The sequence below is a fragment of the Rhinopithecus roxellana genome, chromosome 9 (genome assembly GCF_007565055.1).
Source record: "Rhinopithecus roxellana isolate Shanxi Qingling chromosome 9, ASM756505v1, whole genome shotgun sequence".
Classification (NCBI taxonomy): Eukaryota; Metazoa; Chordata; class Mammalia; order Primates; family Cercopithecidae; genus Rhinopithecus; species Rhinopithecus roxellana.
In genome coordinates this window covers 86,372,609-86,395,622 of record NC_044557.1, presented here as the reverse complement: position 1 = coordinate 86,395,622, position 23,014 = coordinate 86,372,609, and the positions used below count along the sequence as shown (strand labels likewise).

The following is a 23,014-nucleotide window of genomic DNA, read 5'->3' as shown; positions in this document are numbered from 1 at the left end:
AATACATTTAAGAAATACATTGGTTCTGTCCAAAAAGGTGTGACAATTCCAAAGGGGTGGGGATGTGGCGGTGGCGGGGTCGGGGGGCGGGGGGGGGCTTGCAGGCTTCCAGGCTATAGCTAAATGTCAGCATTTTCTGGTTGACAATTGTTTGAGTTTGTCTAAAAGACCTGGGATCAAAGGAATGTAGGGTTAGCATAAGAGGTTGTGGAGACCAAAGTTTTATCATGCTGATGAAGCTTTTAGCTAGCGGGCTTCAGAGACAACAGGTTGCAAAATGTTTCTTATCAGACTTAAAGTCTGTGTTGTGTTGATGTTAACGCTGGGGAGGGATAATGAGGAATATTCCAGCCCCACTTCCCATGATGGCCTGAACCCATCTGTCAGGTTCAATTTTAAGAGCCCTGGTGGAAGAGGAAGTCCATTCAGACGGTCAGGGGGCCTCAGAACTTTATTTTTGGTTTATGCACCCCGTGTGGGGTACCAGAGCCCATCCAGGGGAGGAGGGCATCCACATGGTGGGGAGGTCTGGCCTGGGTGCCAGAGCAGGAGTGAGAGGGGAAGGCAGGAACCTGTGGGATCTCTGGGATGGGTCCCCTTGGTTGAGTGGTTGAGAGCTGGAGAGTGGGATGGATCCCCTTGGTTGAGTGGTTGAGAGCTGGAGAGTGGGATGGGTCCCCTTGGTTGAGTGGTTGAGAGCTGGAGAGTGTGGGAAGGGCTGGGATGGAGATGGGAGATTGGTTACATACAGGGAGACTGATAAGTTACAGATGACAGTAAAGATAATGAAAGTCAAGCTTTCCATGCTGAGGAAATGAGGTACCAGAAAGGAAAACGGACGAACCATAAGGAACTCTGCAGTGGTGGATTGGAATTAGTGGTGTCAGTGTGGGCCTGTGGCTGTTAAGGTGGATAGACAGAGAAATGTTGAGGCTGTGTGTGTTTGTGTGTGTGTGTGTGTATTTCTATTCACATGTACATGTCTATTTCCCAGCTCCATCCTTTGAGAACACTTGGGAACAGCAATATCCCAATATGAATGACCACCCACTAAAGTATGGATCTTGGTTGGTGTGGGATCACTGCAATTTCCACCTCTCGGGGTCAAATGATTTTCTTGCCTCTACCTCCTGAGTAGCTGGGATTACAAGCACCCACCACCACAGCTGGCTAGTTTTTGTATTTTTAGTAGAGGTGGGGTTTCACCAGGTTGGCTAGGCTGGTCTCAAACTCTAACCTCAAGTGATCCACCTGCCTCGGCCTCCCAAAGTGCTGGGATTACAGGCGTGAGCCACTGCACCCAGTCCCTAAAGATCAATTTTCATTAGAGGGAACCAAGACTCCTGTGAGAAATAAGTGACATCAGGGCTTACGTTTGAGATGAACCTGGAATATCTTGGGCCAGAAAATAAGTGTGTGCTCAAAGAATAATGATGGAGACGGGTCAAGAGACACAGAAGTCAGCCTGAAGGAGCACCCAGAGGTCAAATCAGGATAATCTGGGTATCAAAACTAACAATAGCAATGAATTTCAACCCAGTGAATAAAATTGAAAATGATGAATCCATACAAATATAAATAGGCAAATTTAAAGGTCTGATATGAGGAATCGGATATTCACACAGTTTCAAAGCACCTTCCCGCAAAATACTTAGTAACAACAAGGAGAGAAAGAGTAGCTTTACAGTAGAGGGAAGCAAACACCATCTTAATCAAATGGTCAAATAATCATCACCAGCAATGGGACAACTGGAGATTGTGGGCCACCTGACAGACACAAAGAGAAGGACTCAGCTTCACGTTTGTGACATTCCTGCCAAAAAGGTTCAAAACTGAATCTAATCATGCGGACACATCACACACACCAAAAATGAGAGCCTTCTACAGAATTGCTGATTGGTAATATCTTAAAGTGTCAAGGTGATGGAAGTCAAAGAAAGATGAAGGAACTGTTCCAGGCCGAAAGAGACTAAAGGTGTATAACAGCTCAACGCAGCAAATGATTCTGCATGAGACCTAAATCTTAAATATAAAGGACACTATTGGGATAGCTGGGAAAACTGCAATGGGATCTCAGTATGAGATCATTATATATCAATATTCATCTCCTGATTTTTATGACAGTGTTGTGGTTACACAAGAGAATGTCCTTGCTCGCAGGAAACACACATGAATAATTTGGAGGTGTCTGGGGCATCAGATCAACCACATATTCTAAAATGGTTCAGGCTGGGCACAGTGGCTCATGCCTGTAATCCCAGCACTTTGGGAGGCCGAGGCAGGTGGATCACCTGTGGTCAGGAGTTCAAGACCAGCCGGGCCTACATGGTGAAACCCTGTTTCTACTAAAGATACAAAAATTAGCTGGGTGTGGTGGGGGGCACCTGTAATCCCAGCTACTTGGGAGGCTGAGGCAGAACTGCCTGAACCCAAGAGGCAGAGCTTGCAGTGAGCCAAGATTGCACCACTGCACTCCAGCCTGGGCAACAGAGTGAGACTCCGTCTCAAAATAAATAAATAAATACAATGTTCAGGAAAATCTTACTACCACACTTGCAGCTTTTGTGCAAGTTTGTGCATGATATTATTTCCTTTCTTTCCTCTTAAAGGAGCATGTTGCAGTGGAATATGTGGTTGGAAGTCAGCAGACCAAGGCTGATGGAGGCCAGTAGCTCATCATTATGATTTTGGGAAATATAAATATATTGGGAAAAATGTGAATTTTGAAACCACAGTAACTGTGTTCTGGTCCTTGCTTTGCAGGCTGAATGACAATCTCACATACTCTTTGTTCTTTCCCCTAAAGCACAGTAATAACACTACGTACTTTGGAGATGTGTTGTAAAGGCTGTGTTATTAACTTCTTCATCACATATTTATTGCGCATGTAATAGATGCTCCAGGGACAGTTCTAAGCTCTGAGAATACACTGACAACAAATCTGTCCTGCATGGAGCTTATATTCTAATGAGGGTAGAGAGACAAACTAGAAACAAATCTGTGTTATGACTAAATATCAGAGGATTATAATGATTGTGCAGAAAAATAAAGCAACTCAGACCGTGGAAAGAAGGGGTGGTAGGTCAGACAGAAGATGTAGAAGGAAAGTCTAAAAAGAAAGAGGAAGAAAATCGCCATACAGAATAAAACCAAGAAAATGCAGATCACAAAAGTATATAAAAAAGTTATAAAAACAAAAAGCAAAACAGAATGTATGACATAACGAAGAGCAAACATTTATACCATAGCAATGCATATAAATGGCCTAAACTCACTTATGAATGAAAAAGGCTTTGAAGTTGGATCAGAAAGCAAAACTCAATGCTTCATCCAAGAGAACCACATACAAACGTGATTCTCAAAGGTTTAAATTCAAATGATAGGCAAAAGTATACCAGCCAAACAAAAAGAAAGCAGGGGTGGTAGTTATAATATCAAACAGGGATGAAATAAGGGCAAAAAACATGAAAGGGGACACAGAAGGGCATCTTAAATGATAAAGGGGACAACCAAAGGACACCAATTACGAGCATCTGTGCGCCACAGGCCATCAGCATTCACACGGCAGATATCATGGAACACGGACACGTCATATCAGTGGACAGAAGATCACTCGTGGTGGAATGGACCCACATCAGCATTAGTTGGGATTCACCTCTCAAACCCCATGGTAGATCAAATAAGAAAGGATCTTAAAGAACTACCCCATATCATTAATAAGGTAGAGCTAATTGATACATTTTCAACTCAATACACTTAAAACAAGGAACATAACTTGCTTAAAAATTTCCATGTCATAGTTACAAAAATCTTAGCACAAAGAAAACTTGGTAAACTGTAAGTGGTAAAAATAGTACTGAACTGATAATGCCATTACATTAGAAAGCAATAACAAAAGAAGAAAACAAAACGAAGTAATTACCATAGGAAGTTTTTTTTAAAAAACTATCTTTTAAACAACTCTTGGGATAGAAGTGAAACATAAATTAACTGCAGAATGCCTAAAAAATATCAAACAAGAAAACATTAAATTCTAGAACATGGAACAGAGTAGAAACAGGGACCACTGGAAAATTCATAGCCTTAAAGAATTGTATTTATAATAGGAAATTTTAAATGAATTAAATGCAACCTACAGGTAGAAATTTAGAAAGGCAAAAAGGCATTGAGGGAGGACTATCTACAGCAGATATTAAAATATACTGTACTGCAAAGCTAGAATGATTGCAAGGGTGGTGCTCACTCATGGGTACACGGACAGAAGAGAGTCCAAAAATTTCCCTAAACACATGAGAAAAGTGATTGGAAAAAGACAGATTATGGATTAAATGACTTGGGGACAATTAGGTGGCTTTTTAGAAAAAGAAAGGGAGGACCCACGCCTCACTCACACCTTAGTATATTCCAGATAACAGATTTCAACAGTAAGCCAAACGAGACCATGAATGTACCAGGAGACAACATGGGTGAATGTTTTGAAAACATAATCCAAATGAAGAAGGTCTTTTAAAGCATGGTTCCAACACAGAAGATATTTTTTAAGAGACTGCTCAGTTTGAAATAAATATCATACAGTGTGACTCACTCCAGTAAGGAATGACGTATTTACGAGGATATTTGTTGCCATCATGTTTATAACAGCAAAACATTAGAAACAACCTACATCCATCAAAAGGCACAGAGCAAATGAATGAGGATGCATCTGATGCAGAGGCTCAAAAGAATGCGCCAGTTCCACAGGATTGCGATGGAACCATACCCGGGATCAACCATTAAGTGAAATAAATAAATAAATAAATAAATAAACATGGTAGAACAGCTGTCACAGGATACCATTAAGAAAAAGAAATTTACAGACTATGCCCTGCAGAGACAACCAGAAACAGGACAACAGCAGCCCACAAGGAGAGGATCGGGGCTAAGGAGAAGGAGACTTGCTTTTCATTGCATATCCTTTTGTACCTCCTAAATTCTGAAGTATGTTTGTGCATAATTTTTCTTTGCAAAACAAATAAAACAAATAAACACTTAGTGCATTGGCTTGCAGGGGCTACCACGCAACAGAAGAAAGGCTTTCCACTGATGTTGGAGGTGAGGAGTGGGACGGAGGTGAGGAGTGGGGCAGTGCTGGGAGTGGGGCAGTCTCTCTTCACTCCCACACTTACTCGCTGGTGGTCATGAAATGAATTTTCTGATTTTCAAGTTCCCTCTCCGTAAAACAAGGGTGGTTTTATGTATCTGACGAGGTTGTGTGAGGACTTGTGACATGAGTGAATTTAAATGCCAGCAAAGTCCCTGCAGTAGAGACTTCTCAGTAAAGGTAGTTATGCTGATTACAAGTGAGAGTCTGCCAGCTGAGATGTGCCTGTGCTCTGTGGCTCAGTTTTGTTATAACCCGGACACCTGAGCCCACCTTGGGTAAGCACAGGGCATGCTACGTTGAGTCCATTTTTATTAGCTCTTGGCTTATCAGCATTAATAACCTGCTACTTGCCACTTTATGGAGATTTCAGACTTCTTTCTGTAGCTTGTTTTCAGAACCTGAAAGCTGCACTCACATCGCCCTTTCCTTAGCACCTGCAGGCATTTATACTGCGTCTCGCATTTCCTGCTGGAGGGTCTGCCCCAGCCCGGTGAGCCAGAAGGCACTAGGAGCACACCACTTGGCCAAACGCCACATCAAGGAGGACTATTAGAACCTTACATTTCCTGGAGTCTGAATCAAATGATGAAAGGCATGGCCCCATGTCCCATTCCCCTACAGGAACAGGTGACTGCAGAAATTACCCTTCCAAAAAAAAGGAGATGTCTCTTAAAGAAAGCAGCAGGCAGCTAGAGGAGGAGGAGTACGAGCTGAGGTACCCCAGAGGCAGCCCCCCTGAGTCTAGCACAGAGCGGCACCAAAGGTGTTCAATAGCAATTTGCTGGATGGGTGAACAACTGGGTGAAAGGACAAATACGTGGGTGGGTAGGTGGGTGGCTGGATTGATGAGTGGACAGGTGAGTGAATGGATCAATGGGTAGGTAGATGAACGAGTTGGTGGGTGACTGGATGAATGGATGGGTGAGTGGGAGCAGACAGATGGCAGTCAGATGAATGAGTTGATGGATGGGTGGATAGGCTGGTGGATAAGTGGGTGGATAGGCTGGTGGATAAGCTGGTGGATGGGCATGTGGATAAATGAGTGGGCTGATAGACGGGCTGGTGAGTAATGGTTGGATGAGTGCGCGGATAGATGGATGGATGGATGAATGGTGGGATGGTGGATGGGTTGGTGGGTAAATGGTTGGATGAGAGGACAGATGGATAGGTGGGCTGGTGGGTAAATGGTTAGATAAGTGGATGGATGGATGGGTGGCCGGTGGATGAGTTGGTGGGTAAATGGTTAGATGAGTGGATGGATGGATGGGTGGGCTGGTAGATGGGTTGGCGGTAAATGTTTGGGTGACTGGATGGACGGATGTATGGGCTGGTAGATGGTTGGTGAGTAAATGGTTGGAGGGATGAGTGGGCTGGTGGATGGGCTGGTCGGTAGACGGTTGGATGAGTGGATGGATGGATGGGTGGGCTGGTAGATGGGTTGGTGGGTAGATGGTTGGATAAGTGGATGGATGGATGGAAGGATGGGTGGGCTGGTAGATGGGTTGGTGGGTAAATGGTTGGATAAGTGGATAGATGAATGCATGGGTTGGTAGATGGGTCGATGGGTAAATGGTTGGATGAGTGGATGGATGGATGCGTGGGCTGGTAGATGGGCTGGTGGGTAAATAGTTGGGTGGATGAGTGGGTTGGTGGGTAGATGGTTGGATAGGTGGGTGGGTAGGTGGCAGGGATGGGAAATGGATGCTTGGAGGATAAAAGTAAGTGAATGAAAGTCTAGAATAGTGCTCCAAGACTAGTCTTGACATTACTGCTGATTTGTCTGGGAATGCTGGGTCAGTCCATCAGCATCTCCCAGCCTCACTTTCCTTATGGATAGAAAGAAGATGCCAATATATTGATCACTGATAGGTGATCATATTATTCATCAAAAAGGATAACAGTAATAAGTGAACACTCACAACTGCATCAGCTGGACCCTTCCCAGCATACTGGGTTGAGCAAAACTGTCCCCTTCTCCCTAGCACCTTCCCCCACCCCCCCATCAGGCTGTGTGAGTGTCAGGGGTAGGCCAGTTGCTCCCTGCACTTGCTCTCGCTCAGTGCCAGGCCCTGCTCAGGAGGATCCAGGGAGCCGTGCAGAGCACCTCCTCTCACCCGCCTGGACACAGTCACTGTTTCCAAGGAGCTCACAGTATCGCGAAGAGGACAGACAAATGGCTAGGTAAATGGGAGAGGGTGTCATGCAGGAGCAGACAAGGGTGATGAAGGCCTCCTGCAGGGAGACTTATTTCAGGTGGAAGCAGCCAGGGGCTGGGGGGACATTTCGTTCCACTTGGCTTCTGTTCTAGGCCACATTCCTGTCCTTTGTAGTAGAGTTTTCTCCAGGGACCTGGCTCAGAAAGATGTAGCCCCAGCTCTAGGATCAGAACCCCTAGTCTACCTCTGGCCACCGGAAACAAACAAACACCAGCCCAGCCACCATGGTGCCCCATTCTGTGCTGGCTCTGGGGTGATCACCTCCCTCTCCTGAGCCTGGAGCGCACATCCTCTCGAACTGGCTGCTGCCCTGCAGAGAATCCAGAGTGACCCACAGTCAGGCCATTCTTGTCGGCAGGAGCATGGGCCAGTCAACCACCCTGAAGGCCAGGCTGGCCACAGGCATGCACGCTGCACCAGTAAGGCTGCTCTGGGAATGGATCCTCAGGAACTGACCGGGGCTGTCGCAAGGCAGATGCCAGGAATACCCGCTTTAGAGTTACAAACGGAAAAATTAAACAATCAATAAGCAATAAGAAGGGACTGTCTCAGTGCATCTGGGCACATCAACATGGAACTATTTAAATCACCTGGAAGAATGACATCTACGCCTAGGCTCAAATCTGGCCTTGGACCAATAGGAGGAGGACGGCCTCATTCACTCTTCGATGGAGTCAGCAAACCCTTACTGAGCACCCACAGGTGCTGAAGACCTCTGCATTCTCAGGCACCCACCAGCAGCGGAAGACACAGCCCGCAGACAGTACAACCTTAAGGAGAAAGGCACCATGCTGGGGGTGGGGAAACGCACAGGTGGAAATGCAGCTGGGCCCAGGCAGGGCACAAATGTGTGGGCCCAGGGAGGCCAAGGCAGGCTGCCTACAAGAACCTGAGTTGGAGGGAAAGGGCTGGATAAGACTATGGGAGGCAGCAGGTATGAAGGCCTGTGGGGAGCATGGCTCATGGGGACAAGCAACTGCAGCTGAGGGAGCCTGGAGCCTGAGTCACAGGGATGATAGACAGGCCCAGGGGAGGGAGGCAAGGCTGAGAGGGGTGCTGCGGGTGGTGGGGGGCCTTCTGAGCCAAAGGCCAGGCTTGGGAGTGCATCCTCAGGGCTCTGTAGCCACAAGAATGCTCCAGGTAGGAGAACAACAAGCATGGCCACCAGTGGAAGGTCACCCCGAGCACCGTGGAGATGGCAAGTCCCACACGAGCATAACCGGGGGCAGGGACAGCAGCTGTGGGACCAGTTGCAAAGCCTCTTCACCCACCAGTTTCTTCCAAAAGCAGTCAGTGCTTACCCCATTGGGGAACTGGGAGAAACAGAGAAGGGGACCCTGGAAGTTACACTTTCCTGACAGGCGCGGTACATGCTCCACAAACGGTTTTTCTTTTGCGGAACAAGATCGCAATTAAGCAGGCTCCCAAATGGTACTTCAAACAGAGATGTTTGCGGCTAAATAGAAGACTCAGCAGTGAAGGGAGACACGATGGGGGAAGAAGAGACAGGAGGGAGAGGAGAGAGATGAGGTAGCAGGTGGGGTGGGGACAGGCCCTGCATCCAGACTGCCCGGGTTCAGATGGGACGAGGCCACCCTGGGGCTGCCGCATTTCCCATCCACATGAGGGATGTCACAGCAGCCTCCTCCAGGGTTGCTGCGAGGATGCAGAAAGCATCATGGAGACTGCGCCTGAAACGCAGCAGCCACGTCCACAGATGGAACAGCAGGGGCCTGTGAGCAGGGGCCTCTCCAAATGTGGGATTAGGAGCTGGGGCTCTTCCTCTGAATATAGGTTGCTTTCATTTTTTTCCCCCTTCAAAAAGAAGGTAACTACTTTTGTAAAGAAAAACAAACAATCCTCTTTGTCAACCCATGCCCAGAGAAGACAACTGGGGCATGCGACAGCTTTCATCCCCCACACCCACTGCCAGGCAAACTGGGCCTCAGGCCAGTTGCCACAAGCCGTCATGGTCCCCAGGAAGTGGCTCTCAACTCAGGCAGACCAGGCCCTCAGAGTCACCAAAACCACCCAATTCACCTGCCCCAGTGGGCGGGGGCTTCTCCACAGGCCTCGGAAGTACTGATTAACACTGGCCTGGAGCAGATGTTTGGAGATGTGGGCTGTGCTGGGAAAATCCACTGCCGGTGCTGTTGCTAAGCTACCTGGGAAGGAGGCAGAGGGCCGGCAGGCAAGCCCAGCTGCCAGGGCGGCCTGGGGCACTCACTGCCACCATCGGTATGGCCATCCTACTGTCTGGCTGGTGGGAGCCGGCTTTCTCACTCCCTTTTCCAGGCAGTCTGAGCTCTGAATGTATTCAGTGACTCTCAGCAGCCATTCTACATGCATTTCATGTTAGAAATAAACAAAGCTCCTCACGTGATGTCCATGTTACACAATTTGATGAAAGGGCATGTTCTCAGTGTAGGGACACGTCTCTCTGCAAAGCCCCAGAAAGCACCAGGGTGCAGCTCAGTCTCAGAGGCACCAGGCAGAGCTCTGGCTGCTGGCACCACGGGCTCCAGACTCCTGAATGGAGCTGGTTCAGGGCAGAAGGTGCTGTTCAGATGGAAGCAGCAATACCCAGACACCAGGGGATCCACAGCCTGCTCCAGGTGGTCTGGCCCCAGGGAGGCCCACGGGTTCTGAGCCACATCCCCATGCGTCCCGGGACTCCTTCCTGGGAAGGCAGCAGCTGGGGGTCAGGCTCTAGTCTGTCTCTCGCCTCTGCTTCTAGGATGTCTGTACAAGCTCTGAGGCCAGCAAATACCAGGATCTGTGTAAACAACCTGCTGACTGATCTGGAACCCCAGCCCTCATTAGACTGAGAGAGGCTCTAAGGCAAGGATTGAGTTTATTTTTGGGTGCCCAGCACTGAGGACAGTGCCTGGTGCAGAGTAGTGATCAACAGATGTTTATTGAATGAATGGATGGATCAATCAATCAATCAACATCCTCCATGCAACCTTAGGCCCCCAGCCTCACCTCCCTCTCCTTACCAGCCCACCCATCTTCTCTGTAGTTCCAGGCTCCATTAACGGCAGTCATTTGTCCCCACGAACCATGTCCAGCCCCACCTCACTCTTCCAGGCCTTTGTATCTGCTGTCCGCTGTACTCTCCTAGTCATGAAGGGTTTGGACCTTCAGCCATGCTCCCCAACTATGAGAGCACCACATCCCCCTGAGATAAGGCAGAGGACTGTCCCGCACACAAGCCATCAGGTGGCTGCTCTGCCTCCCAGGCTGGTGTTCCCCTCATTCCCACACGTGCAGCCTTCACATCACAGCTCAGAACTGGAGCTCACGATGGGATTTGCTTGGTGATTATTTGGAGAATGTGTACTGAAAATATCCACTCCATAATGTGGCTAAAACCTAATCTGTATTCACTGGATGGCTATGAAAGACAGCACAGACCAATCATTGATGCATCTGAGAAAATACAAAGAGCTATAAAGAGGAAAGTGCTAGCAGTGGAAGAGGCAGGCGGAGGGTGGCACAGTCGTGGGACACTCAAATCCGCATGGCAAACGCTTAGCCCCATTAGTCACCATGACCGGGTCTCTATGGAAACGCCTGGAAGATGGTCCTCAAAATAGACAGGGAGCACGCTGGGTTTCTGCAGCAGGCACAGAAAGGCCCAGCCCTGCCTCCTGCTCTTCCTACCTGGAGGATGGGAGCAGCACACCCTTTCCAGGACTGTTCATGGACTGAGACGGAGGGGTGTCGAGAGCTCCAGCCTGATGTGCAGACTCGGGTTCTAGTTGCGAGCGTGGCCCTGCTCCTGGCCCAGCCCTGCCCTCCACCTCCTGCCTTGCCGTCAGACCCTCTGCAGCAGGAACACACTCACTCCAGGATTCAGGCCCCAGAAGCAGGGAGATTCCAGTGGTCCCCCACTGCCCAAAGTCTGGCACCAGCACCCACAGCACAGCTCCCTAAAGAGCACGCCAGCCTCTGTGAAGCTGAGGAACAGGCTCTGTGCTGGGCTCCTGGGGGCTTCTTCAAACCTCCACTGAGCATCTCCACTTTACAGAGAGGGAAACTCAAGTTCACAGGACTTGACCACCAGCTGAAGTCAAGACTCAGCACGAGGATGCGGCGGAGGCTGCGCCGAGACCCCAGTCGGCTCAGCGCTGACTCCATGCCAGTCCGAGCCATGCAACTGCTGTCATCATCACACAAGAAAGTTGATGGCTTTGCTCTCTGCCAACATCCCATAAAATATTAATAACTTCTGAGAATCCATGCTGAGGGAATCGCCCCCAAAACACAGAAAAGGCTCTACGAAAAAACCACTACATATAACTTTTATAATAGCAAACATTTTGAAGCAATCTAAATGTTCAACAATAGAACAAGTATTAAATTATCTTATATTCATTTGATAAAATATAGTTCAGCCCTTAACAATATGTGCGAGACATGTTTATAACATGGGAAATGCTTATACTTTTGTCAAGCATAAAAAGGGACAGAGAAGTATAAAAACAGTATGATCATCCCTATGGACAAAATTAGAATTGGAAAGTAGCAAAAAGACTTGGGAATGCACAAAAATGAATTAGAGGTTGTTCTGGGGATAGGGAAAGGCTATTTTTTATCTATGTTTTCTGATTTTCTCTCATCTTCTACCATGAGAATATATTCCTTTCATGAAGTGATCTAGTGGGAGGTTCAGATTCTAGTGGGAGGTTCAGATTCTAGTGCGAGGTTCAGATTCTGGGGGCAGGAACTCATATTTGAACCTGGGGCTCTTCCCTCCCACCTGTGCAGTGCTGGAGGAGACCAGCTGTGCTGAGTTCAAGTTCCTCCTCTATATGGGAGAACCTCAGCCTTCAGGGCTGTGGCAGGGCTCAGAAATAACAACATAGAGACCTCATGCCTGGCCCAGCAGGTGACCCGTACTGCGAAACAGTTGCTTTGAAATTAGAGGCTGGGCCTGTTAGCTCGCACCTGAACTCCCAGCACTTTGGGAGGCCAAAGCAGAAGGATCGCTTGAGGCCAGGAGTTCAAGACCAGCCTGGGCAACATAGGGAGACTCCATCTCTACAAAAATTAACAAATACAAATAACAAATACAAAAATTAGCTGGGTGTGGTCGAAGCGGGAGGATCGCTGAGCCCAGGAGGTCAAGGATGCAGTGAGCTATGACCGCACCACTGCATTCCAGCCTGGGCAATAAGCAGAAGCCTGTCTCAAAACTATACACAAACTCAAAAAGTCAAAAATTAAAGAAGAACCTTTCTCCTTTTTGAATTGAATTAGTGAGGCTGCTCTAAGTCAGAGAAAGAATCAGTCAGGCCAGGCCAAAGCTGGGGATACTGGGTCTGCCAGGGAACGAGGGCCCGGCCTGGCATGGCGGCCTACAGGTGTGATAGAAACTCCTTCAGGCCATGGGGGCTTCTAGGGAGCTGCAGCCTCAGTTCGTCGTTGGAGGGGACTCTGGAAGAATGGTGAGGGGAGCCCAGGTCATGGGGGGTGGGGTGCAGGGAACATGGCAGCCCCAAAGCCCTGGCTGGGGGTGAAGAGTGGGTGAGTCCGAGACCTGGATTCCACTGCGCAGGGCCGGAGGGGAGCTGCCTGGGCTGTGTCCTGGGATGCGGATCCTGCACTACACGTGCCCCCAGTGGGCCTGAAGACGGGCGCAGGATGCGATCAGAGTGAGGGGCAGACAAACGTCACCCTTTTCTCATGCACTGCCATGCCGTGGCTGGCTAGCCAAGGTCTGAACTCTCCACCTGTCCCTGCCCAGATGGTGAACGCTGGTAAACTCAACGCAATCACCCATCCCTCCAACCCAATTGAGAGCTCCCTCCTCCACAACACCATCCCAGCCCCTTCCCTTCAGAGCCATCTCCCCTCCTCCCAAATGCCCTCTGTCTGCAGGATCAGGCTGCTCTGGCCCCTGCAGGCTCTCCCCAGGCCCCTGTGTTGGCGCTGCTGTCCTACACCAGGCACCTCCTCTCCTAGCCTGGAGTTCCTCGAGGGAATGAGGAGTGAGAAAGACAGAGAAAGAAACCAGGGAGATTTTCAATGCTCGATTTGTGAGCACTGGTTACATGGCAAGGAATTATTTGTGCGAGCTTGTTTCACTCTGCCAGCATCCCTGCAAGGTGGCTGAGTCACAGCGCTTCACAGAGAACCAGAGCTCAGAGCATAAGTGACTGCTCAGGGCACTCGGCCAACTTGGCAAAACACAGCAAACTTGAGACCAGAAGCAGGTCTGTAGGATTCGAAGCCAAGATCATTCCATGGGGTCTGCGTCTGCTGGTTCCTCCACATCCCAAGGGCCTGAACTATGAGTCACAGGGCGAGGTGCCTGTTCTCCCTCTCTTTGTATATACACAGATATGTAAATGTGTGATCCCAAACAATGCTCAGAGAGAAGACTCTGCTCAGAAACGGAAACCCCCACATGGCTGCTCTGGGAACAGATGCCGTTCACCTCAGCTGACGAGGTCCCTGCAGGCTTTCACTGTGATCTTGCTGCAGTCAGAGACTAACCCAGGTGTACAGGCGGCCGGCATAGCCATGGTTCCCAAGCAAAGCCAAGATACCAAGGGCCTCTTAAGTGGTGGAATGCAGGAGGAGTGGAAATGGATACCCCGGTGGCCATGGCAAGACCCTTGCCCCACTGGGGCTCACAGATCCAGCTGTAGCGTTGGGAAGGGGGCTGGAGTCACCGTGACCCCTGCTACCCAGTTCAGCTCCTATGCCCTATGACTTGCAAAGTCTCAAGAATGTGCTGGGGTCCCGTTTAAGGTTTAAGGACTTGACCCAACCCAGACCATCCCTGCATTCCCCACCCTCCTCACAGGGGAAGCCTGAGTGTCCTGTGACCCCTCGGAAGATCACCTTGGAAATCCAAGTTCCAACAACGTCCACATCATGATTGAGAGTCACACGCCCACGTGATGAATAAACATCTCAAGATCCCTAAAAAGGTTCATAGCCTTTAACCTAGGAGTAACTCCTAACTAGAAAACTTGTCTAGTCAGAAAATTGAATCGAAATTTACGTATTAACATGTTCACTGGAAACAGCCACATATAATAATAGTGAGATAAATTGTGACACGGCAAACAGGAAAATATCATGCCCCGTTTCTGGAAATGGTTCCACACTGTCGTGCTAGGCCCTGGCCTTGGCAGGTGCCGCCGGCAACTGAAAGCGCACGGCTGGGCTGCTCGCTGCCAGGGCTCCCACAGGGACAGGCTCACCTCCTGAAGGCAGAAATGCCTTTCAGATCTTAGCATTGTTTTTTAAAAGCCATGCATTTCCTCCAGGATAAAGGGATTAATATTCGCATTATTTGCCAACATGCCTCTGTGCCCACGACAACCCAAACACTATCAATTACCAAACAGAAAAAGCAAGCCTGGGGAAGAAACGACCTGGTGCTGCAGAAGGAGCCTCCTTCCCTCCCGAGGTTCCTCCTGGTGGCCTCTGGCAGGACAGATTGTCCACAGGCTCACTCCAGGTGTGGCAGCAGCTGGACGACCCCGCCCTGGGGAATTTGCTTCTTTAGCCTGATAGAATATATTAAGACAAGTTGAACTTCATTCTTATTAGCCTTTTTAGGGAACCAGAATTCCTTTAGATCCAGATGTGTTTTCTGTTCAAACCTTAATAATTTAACAAAAATAGATCTGACTGCCAATTGGTTCACTCAACACTCATGCACAGAGCATCACATGTGGTAAGCGCCCCCATCTCCCATCCACCCTTGATACCACCTGAGCTACCTAACAACCTGGTGAAGCGGGAATTATCATGTCCTCCAAACTAGCAAATAGACCTGCTCTGGTCTCATGATGAAGTCACTCAGCCACATCTGGCGACTGTCCTCAGATGTCCGAAGTGCTGTGTCTCAAACCACTACCCTAACAAAGGCAAGCCCACCTTTCTTTAGTTATGAAACAAAGACGTGGCCTCCCAACTGCTAACCATCTTTCTATGCCATGTAAACGAGACCTCAAAACCACCTTCTCAAATTCTCCAAGAATAGAGACAGTAAAAGATGGCAGCTGTTGGGCCAGTTCCAATTTACTGAAAGCAAGAAAAACATGTAACCACCTCTTAATGCCATGGGCCACACTCCACACCCAGGGCCTCACCCCTCTCCTTGCTGTCCCCCAGACTGAAGAGCACCTGCCTGGGCCTCTGTCTGGAGGCGGCCCCACCATGCATGGATGCCAGGAAGGGGGTCCATGTGCTGCCCAGTCCCTGGGGTGGGCAAGGGGGTATTGAGGATGAATGCCACAGATTCACGGAGAGCCCCTTGTGAGTTTTCACACCAGGGCTCAGGTATATGGCTCCTAGAACTGGGCTGATCTTCCAGGAATAACAGAAATATCTGCATAAAAGACTAGCTTTTAAAACAGAAGTGATTATAATAAATCTTTGCTTTGCAGGTGGTAGGGATTTACGGTGTGCCAGACACATTTACAAATGTCATTTCACTTTGATTCTGAGCCTCAGAGCAATGTGTGAGGTCGCCATGGGAGAGGTCCATGCCGCCCTGAGATGGGGAAATGGAGGCTCAGGGGCATCCCTGATGCAGCACGTAGCAGGACCGAAACGTAAATCCAGGTCCCCTGGCTCCACCAAAAGCCTCTACTATACCACAGAGGGGACTGAAGCACCATGAAGAAGGTCTTTGCTTTCAGACAAGAGTGCAGTGAAAACCACGGCTCTTTTCCCTCACCCTGTCCCCCTACCTGTTTCCCCAGAGGCTGCAGTGAAACAAGGTCAACAACGTCAATGAAATGCCACCTCTCACCCTGCACTGAGCCCAGCTGTGGGGGCCCAGTAGGCATCTGCGCAGGCCTGGTCCCACCACTGGCCCACGATACCTATGGGGAAAGGGAGTCAGCACAGGCGGTAGGAGGGTGGCGAGGAGACAGGTGCAGGTCTCAGAGGAAACAATAGTGCATGGAGGCAGGGGCTGCACTGAGCAAGTAATAGACACCATCTCATGTAATCCCTGGAGCAACTTATGCAGCAGGCATCATCCCATTCCATAAAGGAAGAAACTCAGGCTCAAAGAGGTAAAGTGATGTGTTGAAGGTCACATAGCTAACGCATGATAGAGCTTGGGATCGGAGTCCAGGGCTGCCTGGTTCTGAGAGGCCATGGAACCAAACTACATTTCCAAAAGAACTCCCCGAGCCTCCCTATGAAGAAAGGGTGCTACAGATTGAATGTCTCCTCCAAAACTCATGTTGAAACCTAATCCCCAGTGTGGCACTGTTGGGAGCTGGAGCCTTTAATTGGTGACTGGGTCATGAGGGCTCTGCCCTCATGAATAGGGCTCTGCCCTCATGAATGGATTAATCCTTTCAAGGATTAATGTGCTGATGGATGACTGGGTTCTCATGGGCAGGAAAATGGTGACTTTATAAGAAGAGGAAGAGGGTTCTGAGCTAGCACATGAGCATGCTCAGCTCCCTTGCCATGTGATGCCCAGCACCACCTGGGCACTCTGCAGAGTCCCCGGCAGCAAGAAGGCCCTCATCAGACATAGCTCCTTGACCTGGGACTTTGCAGCCTCTATAAGAAATGCATTTCTTTATAAATTACCCAGTTTCAGGTATTCTGCTATAAGGAACAGAAAATGAACTAGTACAAAAAGGGGAAGAAAATTAGGGCAAGAAATGGAAGCAGCATGTAACGCAGCAGGGGGCTCAGCCCGACCCAGAGCCTTCACGCTTTCTGGCAGGCACCTCTGCCCACACAGGCATGTGCAGCTTCCAGGCTGTTCTGGGCTGAGAGGCATCCCGGGGCCAAACCAACTTCCTAGTCTTGGCTCTAATTGTCCACTGTTCTCTCTAATTTCCGCACTATTGTCAATTTTTAAAGGGTGTTCTTAGTACACCCAGGGGAGAGGCCAAAATGAACAGAAAGGACCTTTATGATCATTAAGGACTAAAGCTTTTCTTCATCTGAAATTCCCAAATTGCCCAGGCTTCTTCCAGCCGCCCCACCAGTATTCAGGCAGGACCGGTTCATCCCCGGTTGGTGGAGGCCTAGTGGTCTGTAACGCAGTGCTCCCAGCTCTGTTCACTCTGGAGCCCCTGGGGCAAGTGCCAGCCTCTGAGCTTCAGTCTCCCTGTTTGTAAATGATGGAGAAAACCTCACGCATAGGACTGTGGCAAGGAGTGCATGGCAGCTCTTACGCAAAATGCCGGGGACAGGAGATGCTCAGCAGTCTGAGGTCCTTCCCTTTTCTCTGTCCTGTGCCGCTCCAATTCTAGAACCCTCCTTACCCTTAGGGCCTACTTAGAACAGTGCCAAGGGCAGTCCGTGCCCTAGGAAGGGCATCGTTTCCAGACTGCAGGGACTTCTCCCCGCTCAGCCTTGTACCTTGAACTTCTCCCTCACGGCTCTGCTCCTGGGTGCCCTGCTGCTCATCCAACCAAACAAAGGCCCCCAAGCCATCTCAAAAACCCTTACCTGGGGTTAGGGCTGCCGACCCTAAGACAGAAGGGAGGAGCCCACCTGCTGTCTACCTCCCCACCCCAAGTCACTCTGCTCTCTGCTCTTGGGACCCTGTTCTGCCTGTGGCCCTCCCTTCGCTCACTTGCCCCATGAAAGTCCTGCATAGCTGCCTGGTGGAATCTCCTTTGGCAATAGATAAAATACAGCTAGTCCCCCTGGGCCTGACCCCACCCCACAACCAGGGGGGCCCAGGTGTCTTTCCTGGCTCAGCTGTCTGAGCCCAGGGACACAGCTGACTGTGCCCACCCAGGTCATCAGGAGACAGATAGGACATTTCCACCTAGAAAAGTGGCTGGGCTACAGGGAAGCCTCCAGAGAACAAAACAGTGAAACCCTCTGCAGAAACACCAGACCTTTCCTTCCTGCCACTCAGGCGGGCTCAGAGAGGAGGAAGAGTCCACAGGAGCCCAAGTGTAAAATGCAAACCCACAGCCGCCATGATGGTGCCCACCTGGTCCCAATAGCGTTCACCTATGAGGGGCCAGGAAGCAGCCTCTGCAGGACCAAGGGGTCTGCGGGCTGGACGAGAGGGTCTCCAGGCCGAAGGGGGCTGGTGGAGTGCAAGGAGAAAGGCTTGCTTTCTCCTCATGCCACTGGAATCATTTCCATGTGTCTCTAGCCCATGAAAGGGGCAGAACAAGCTTATTAATGAACCGGATCCTGGATCAAAGAGGAGTTACTCATTCACAATGACCTCTTGGGTAAAGAAGAGGAAGAAAAGGGATATATATGCTTATAAGTGACTGTCTGCAGCAGATCCAAAATAGATGAGCTGATTAAATAATTTCCAGAGAATAAAGATTCTCACTTCAATAGAAATACTAAGCTCGTTTCTCAGTAAAATATTTTTGAGTTCAATTTAGAAAGGCACAGTGTAGGATGGAAGTTCCCAAGTGCAACAAGAAGAAGCTGTCAAATAAACTGTGCTAAGTGTCCAGTAATGGAGTTCTCTTGGGGTTGAACACAACATTGAGTTGAGGCATTTACAAAACAAACACTTTTCCGCACAAATAGCATGAAAAGCTGTCCACGCATAGTCGTGGTGAGTGGGGTGAAAACAAGGGGTTCACCACACCCTGTTCTCATCTGCCATCCCAAGCCACTCTCAGTTCTGGAAACAGTTGCAGAGCACACGCCCAGCCAGACACAGTCAACTGCCATTTCAGAAGGTGGCCCACTCTACAGCAAGTGCAAGTCAAGACGGAGGCCGAGATCCGCCTGCTGCACCTGTTTTGACGGGCACTGAGCCCTTCTTATGTCTGCACTGTCACCTGAGTGCTGAGCTGCCGCCTAGGTGAACAAAGATGCCCCCACGCAGAGGTGCCGGCGCAGCATGGTGAGCCCGTCTTTTTCCCCCAAGGTTTCCCATGATGACCTTCAGCACCCACCCACATCTGGGGTGCCCAGCCACACCCCCCAAGACCTTGTTCATGCATTTGGAGAAAAGGAGCACATCCACCCAGAATCAATGGGCGGCTGGCGGGTACTCACCCCACTGCAGAGGCGCCAGCTGCAGGTGCTCCAGGACCAGCTGGTTCAGGAGTCCTTCCACACTCGCCTCGCCGCTGCGCTTCAGGGAGGGGTGAGTCTTGGTCAAGGAAAACGTAGCTCCTGCTGAGCCCAGAGACAGGAGAACATCTAGAAGTCTCTAGACAGAGACCCTCAGATGGGAAACCTCCTACAGCAGATGTCTCCCCTCTTCTGAAGGGACTGTCTAACCAACCACTATGACATCACCCTGGGTATGTGGACATCAGGGGCATATAAAACAGCAAGTGCTTCTCCTTCTACCCCTCAAATCTAGTAAATTAAATTACTGCTATGTAAGAAAGGGAAATCCACCGGGATAATTTTAATCCAATAACTATTCTTGCTGGGGAAAATAAAGAGAAATGGAAAGTTATTTTTCCTTAATAAAACACACAAGCTGGTTCACTGTTGAATACAACTCGTGAGTTCCTTGACGCACGTCAGTTTCATGCTGGTTTCACGTCGGTCCTGTTATCCGTCTTGATGTAATTACACATATTATTAAGAACGAGCTCACTTAAGAGAGCTCATAATCGAGGAAGCCATAAAGTCTCTCAGCAAGTATCAGTGGATGAAGTAATTAGGTCTAAAAATGTAGAAAACAGAAACCTCCCTTGCGCTAGTATTAAAGAGCCAATGTGATTCGCAAAACAGATCTCTAAACCTGTTTCCCTTTTCCTACATAAGTTAAAGCCACCATATTAAGTTGCAATAAAAGGGGAAATTTTTAGTTTCTAACATTCTCTAGTGATTGCAAAAGTGGAGAAAGCACCCCACCTTCCTTCTTCCTTTCATAAGTTAATTCCATTCAACAAACACATCCAGTTCATCTGAAGCACGCCATGCACAGCGGGTAGGGTGGCCTTGAGGATGAAGGGAGGGCGGGCCACGCACCCTGAAGTTGAGAGGTTCACATTCTGGTGAAGGCAGCAACAGGAAACCTGAGACTGGCAATGGCCAACCCTGGGGACAGTCCTGTGGGAACAAAGCTCCTGCAGTTTGAGGTAGAATGGAGCAGAGGCTAAGCATTGCAAGCGAGAGGGAGCAGGACGAAACGGAGGCCCCTGGGTCTCTCCTGCTGGTTGGTGGGGGAGTCGGGCTCAGAGGTGCTGAGCAGAGTCGGCATATCCCCCTCATCAATGGTCCAATGTACTAGCCAGAGAGGGCTGTCCAGACAAGAAGGCTGCCCAAGAGAGCCAGCTGGCCACAGCACCACAGCCACCAGCAGCAGCACAGGCTAAGGTCAGCAACATGCTGGCCTGGGGGCTCAGAAACCCCTGCCCACTCCTGTGTCCTATTTTATTTATTTATTTATTCATTCATTCATTTATTCATTCAGATAGAATCTCAGGCCGAGCACAGTGGTTCATGCTTACAGTGCCAGCACTTTGGGAGTCTGAGGCAGGCAGATCACTTGAGACCAGGAGTCTGAGGCTGTAGTAAGCCATGATCGTGCCACTTCACCCTAGCCTGGGCAAGACAGAGAGACCCTATCTCAATAAAACAAAACAAAAAACCAAAAATCAATAAAACAGATAGAATCTCACTCTGTCACCCAGGCTTGAGTGCTGTGGCACGATCTCGGCTCACTACAACCTCTGTCTCCCAGGCTCAAGTGATTCTCCTGCCTCAGCCTCTCGAGTAGCTGGGATTACAGGCACCTGCCACCACGCCCAGCTAATTTTTGTATATTTTTAGTAGAGATGGGGTTTCACCATGTTCACCCAGGCTGGTCTACAGATTCCTGACCTCAAGTGATCTGCCCATTTCCCAAAGTGTTGGAATTACAAGCATGAGCCACAGTGCCTGGCCCTATTTTAGCTATTGTGGACTTCTTTCAATTCTCCCCAAATACTGTGTGCTCTCTCTGAATTCCAAGCCTCCCCTCCCACACTCTGTGTGTTCTGCCTGGAAATGTCTTTCCCTGCCCTCTTCTCCTTCCTGACTTTATGTCTCAACCTGACCTTGCTTCTCCTACAGGAACCCTCCAGAAGGCGTGCATGCGTCCCCCGACAACCTGCGCTAGACGCGGTCATCTTCCTGTTTCTTGGCTTCAGCCCTAGCCTGTGAGCTCCATGAAGGCAGAGACCTGGTCTTAGGGCCTAGAACAGTGTTTGGTTCACTGCAGTTACTCAATGTATATTGCCTGATGAATAAATGAACACCAAATGAGCAAACATCCCAGGTGGGAGTGCAGGTGCCACGCCTCATTCAGCAGCACAGTCCGCAGCCCCTCCACACACAGCACAGCGCAGTGGCTATAAGACTCAGCAAACCTTCCTGCACCTGACGCCCGGGGCCCGCTGATGGCTTCTGCACACTCTCAGGCTTCACTGCTCAGGGTCTTCTTGCTCCTGGCCCCAGTCCACACGTGCTGCTTGCTTCATTCCACAGCCACCCAAATGTCTAACTCATCCTGTCTTCCCTCAGTAGAGAAGCTGAGGGCTTGGGAGCTGTGGCTGAAGCTCTGAGGCCGGCAGAGGTGCCCCGGCCCTGAGTAAACAGCTCCTGCTCTCACTGGCTCTGCTCCCTCTTTTCTCTTCGTGGAGCTTGGTGCCCAAAAGGGCAGGTTCTGGAGACCCGGCCCAACTTTGAATCCTGGCACCGCCACTGATGAGTTTTGGTTAACTTACTTAAAGTCCCTGACCTCACTTTCTTCATCTGTAAGACGAGCATGCTAGCAGTGCTAACTTCACAGGCCCGCCACGAGGAGTGCCCAGAATCATACTCCTGGCCTGTGGGTAGCATTAAGTAAGCGTCGCCTACCGTTAGCATCAGCCTCATCCCCATTCTTCTCCTCTCTCCTGTTCCTCCTCCGTCTCAGAGGAGATGCAGAAACTTCTCTCTTTGCCCCAGGAATTCAGCCATCATTTCTGTTGCCTCCAACTCCCTTGGGGATCTTACTCTCCCACAAGCAATTTATCAAAGTGTTTCCTGCACAGATAATTCCCTCCTTAGAAGAATTCTCCAAACGAAATTTTCTCCATCTCATTACACACATAGCCCATGTCTGCTGAATTGATATGGTTACTGATAAATACTCTGCAATGAACTTTTAATTATCTTCTTTTGCCCTGTGACAATCCTCATTCATTCAATAGTTAACAGGTAGCTACTTGAGCTAGGGTTTGGGGTTATGGAGCTGACTGTGACCCAACAGACAGCCCTTCAGAACATGGTGACCTCCAGCAATCACACTTCTGGGTTTATACCCAAAGAATTGAAAGCAGGGACTCAGGCAGATGTTTGCAAACCCATGTTCGCTGCAGTGATATTCACAATAGCCAAAGGGTGGAAGCAGCCAAAAGTCCGCCAATAGAGGCATCAATCAACAAAATGTGGTCTATCCGCAGAACGGAATGTTATTCAACCTTTAAAGAAAAGGAAATTTTGAAAACATGCTACAATATGGATGAACTTTGAGGACATTATGCCAAGAGGAACAAGCCAGGTACAAAACACTTATGATTCCACTGACCGGAGGCACCCATAGTGGTCAGATCCACAGAGACAGAATGGATGCTGGGCACCGGGGGCAAGGAGGCAAGGAATGGGAGGGAGCATTTCATGGGTGCCCAGTTTCAGTTTGGGAAGGTGAAAAAGTTCTGGAAGCAGATGGTGGTAA

The 23,014-nt window shown here is 49.4% G+C and overlaps 1 protein-coding gene across 2 annotated transcripts in view; it reads right to left on the bottom strand.

Moving 5' to 3' along the window:
* The window catches only part of TRAPPC9 (trafficking protein particle complex 9), a 735,254-nt gene that overhangs the window by 133,916 nt on the left and 578,324 nt on the right, over positions 1-23,014 (bottom strand). For both annotated transcript variants that reach the window (XM_030937642.1, XM_030937643.1), the window contains one exon: positions 19,351-19,441. In XM_030937642.1, the coding sequence (XP_030793502.1) occupies positions 19,351-19,441 (91 nt within the window). The remainder of the gene's footprint in view (positions 1-19,350; positions 19,442-23,014) is intronic.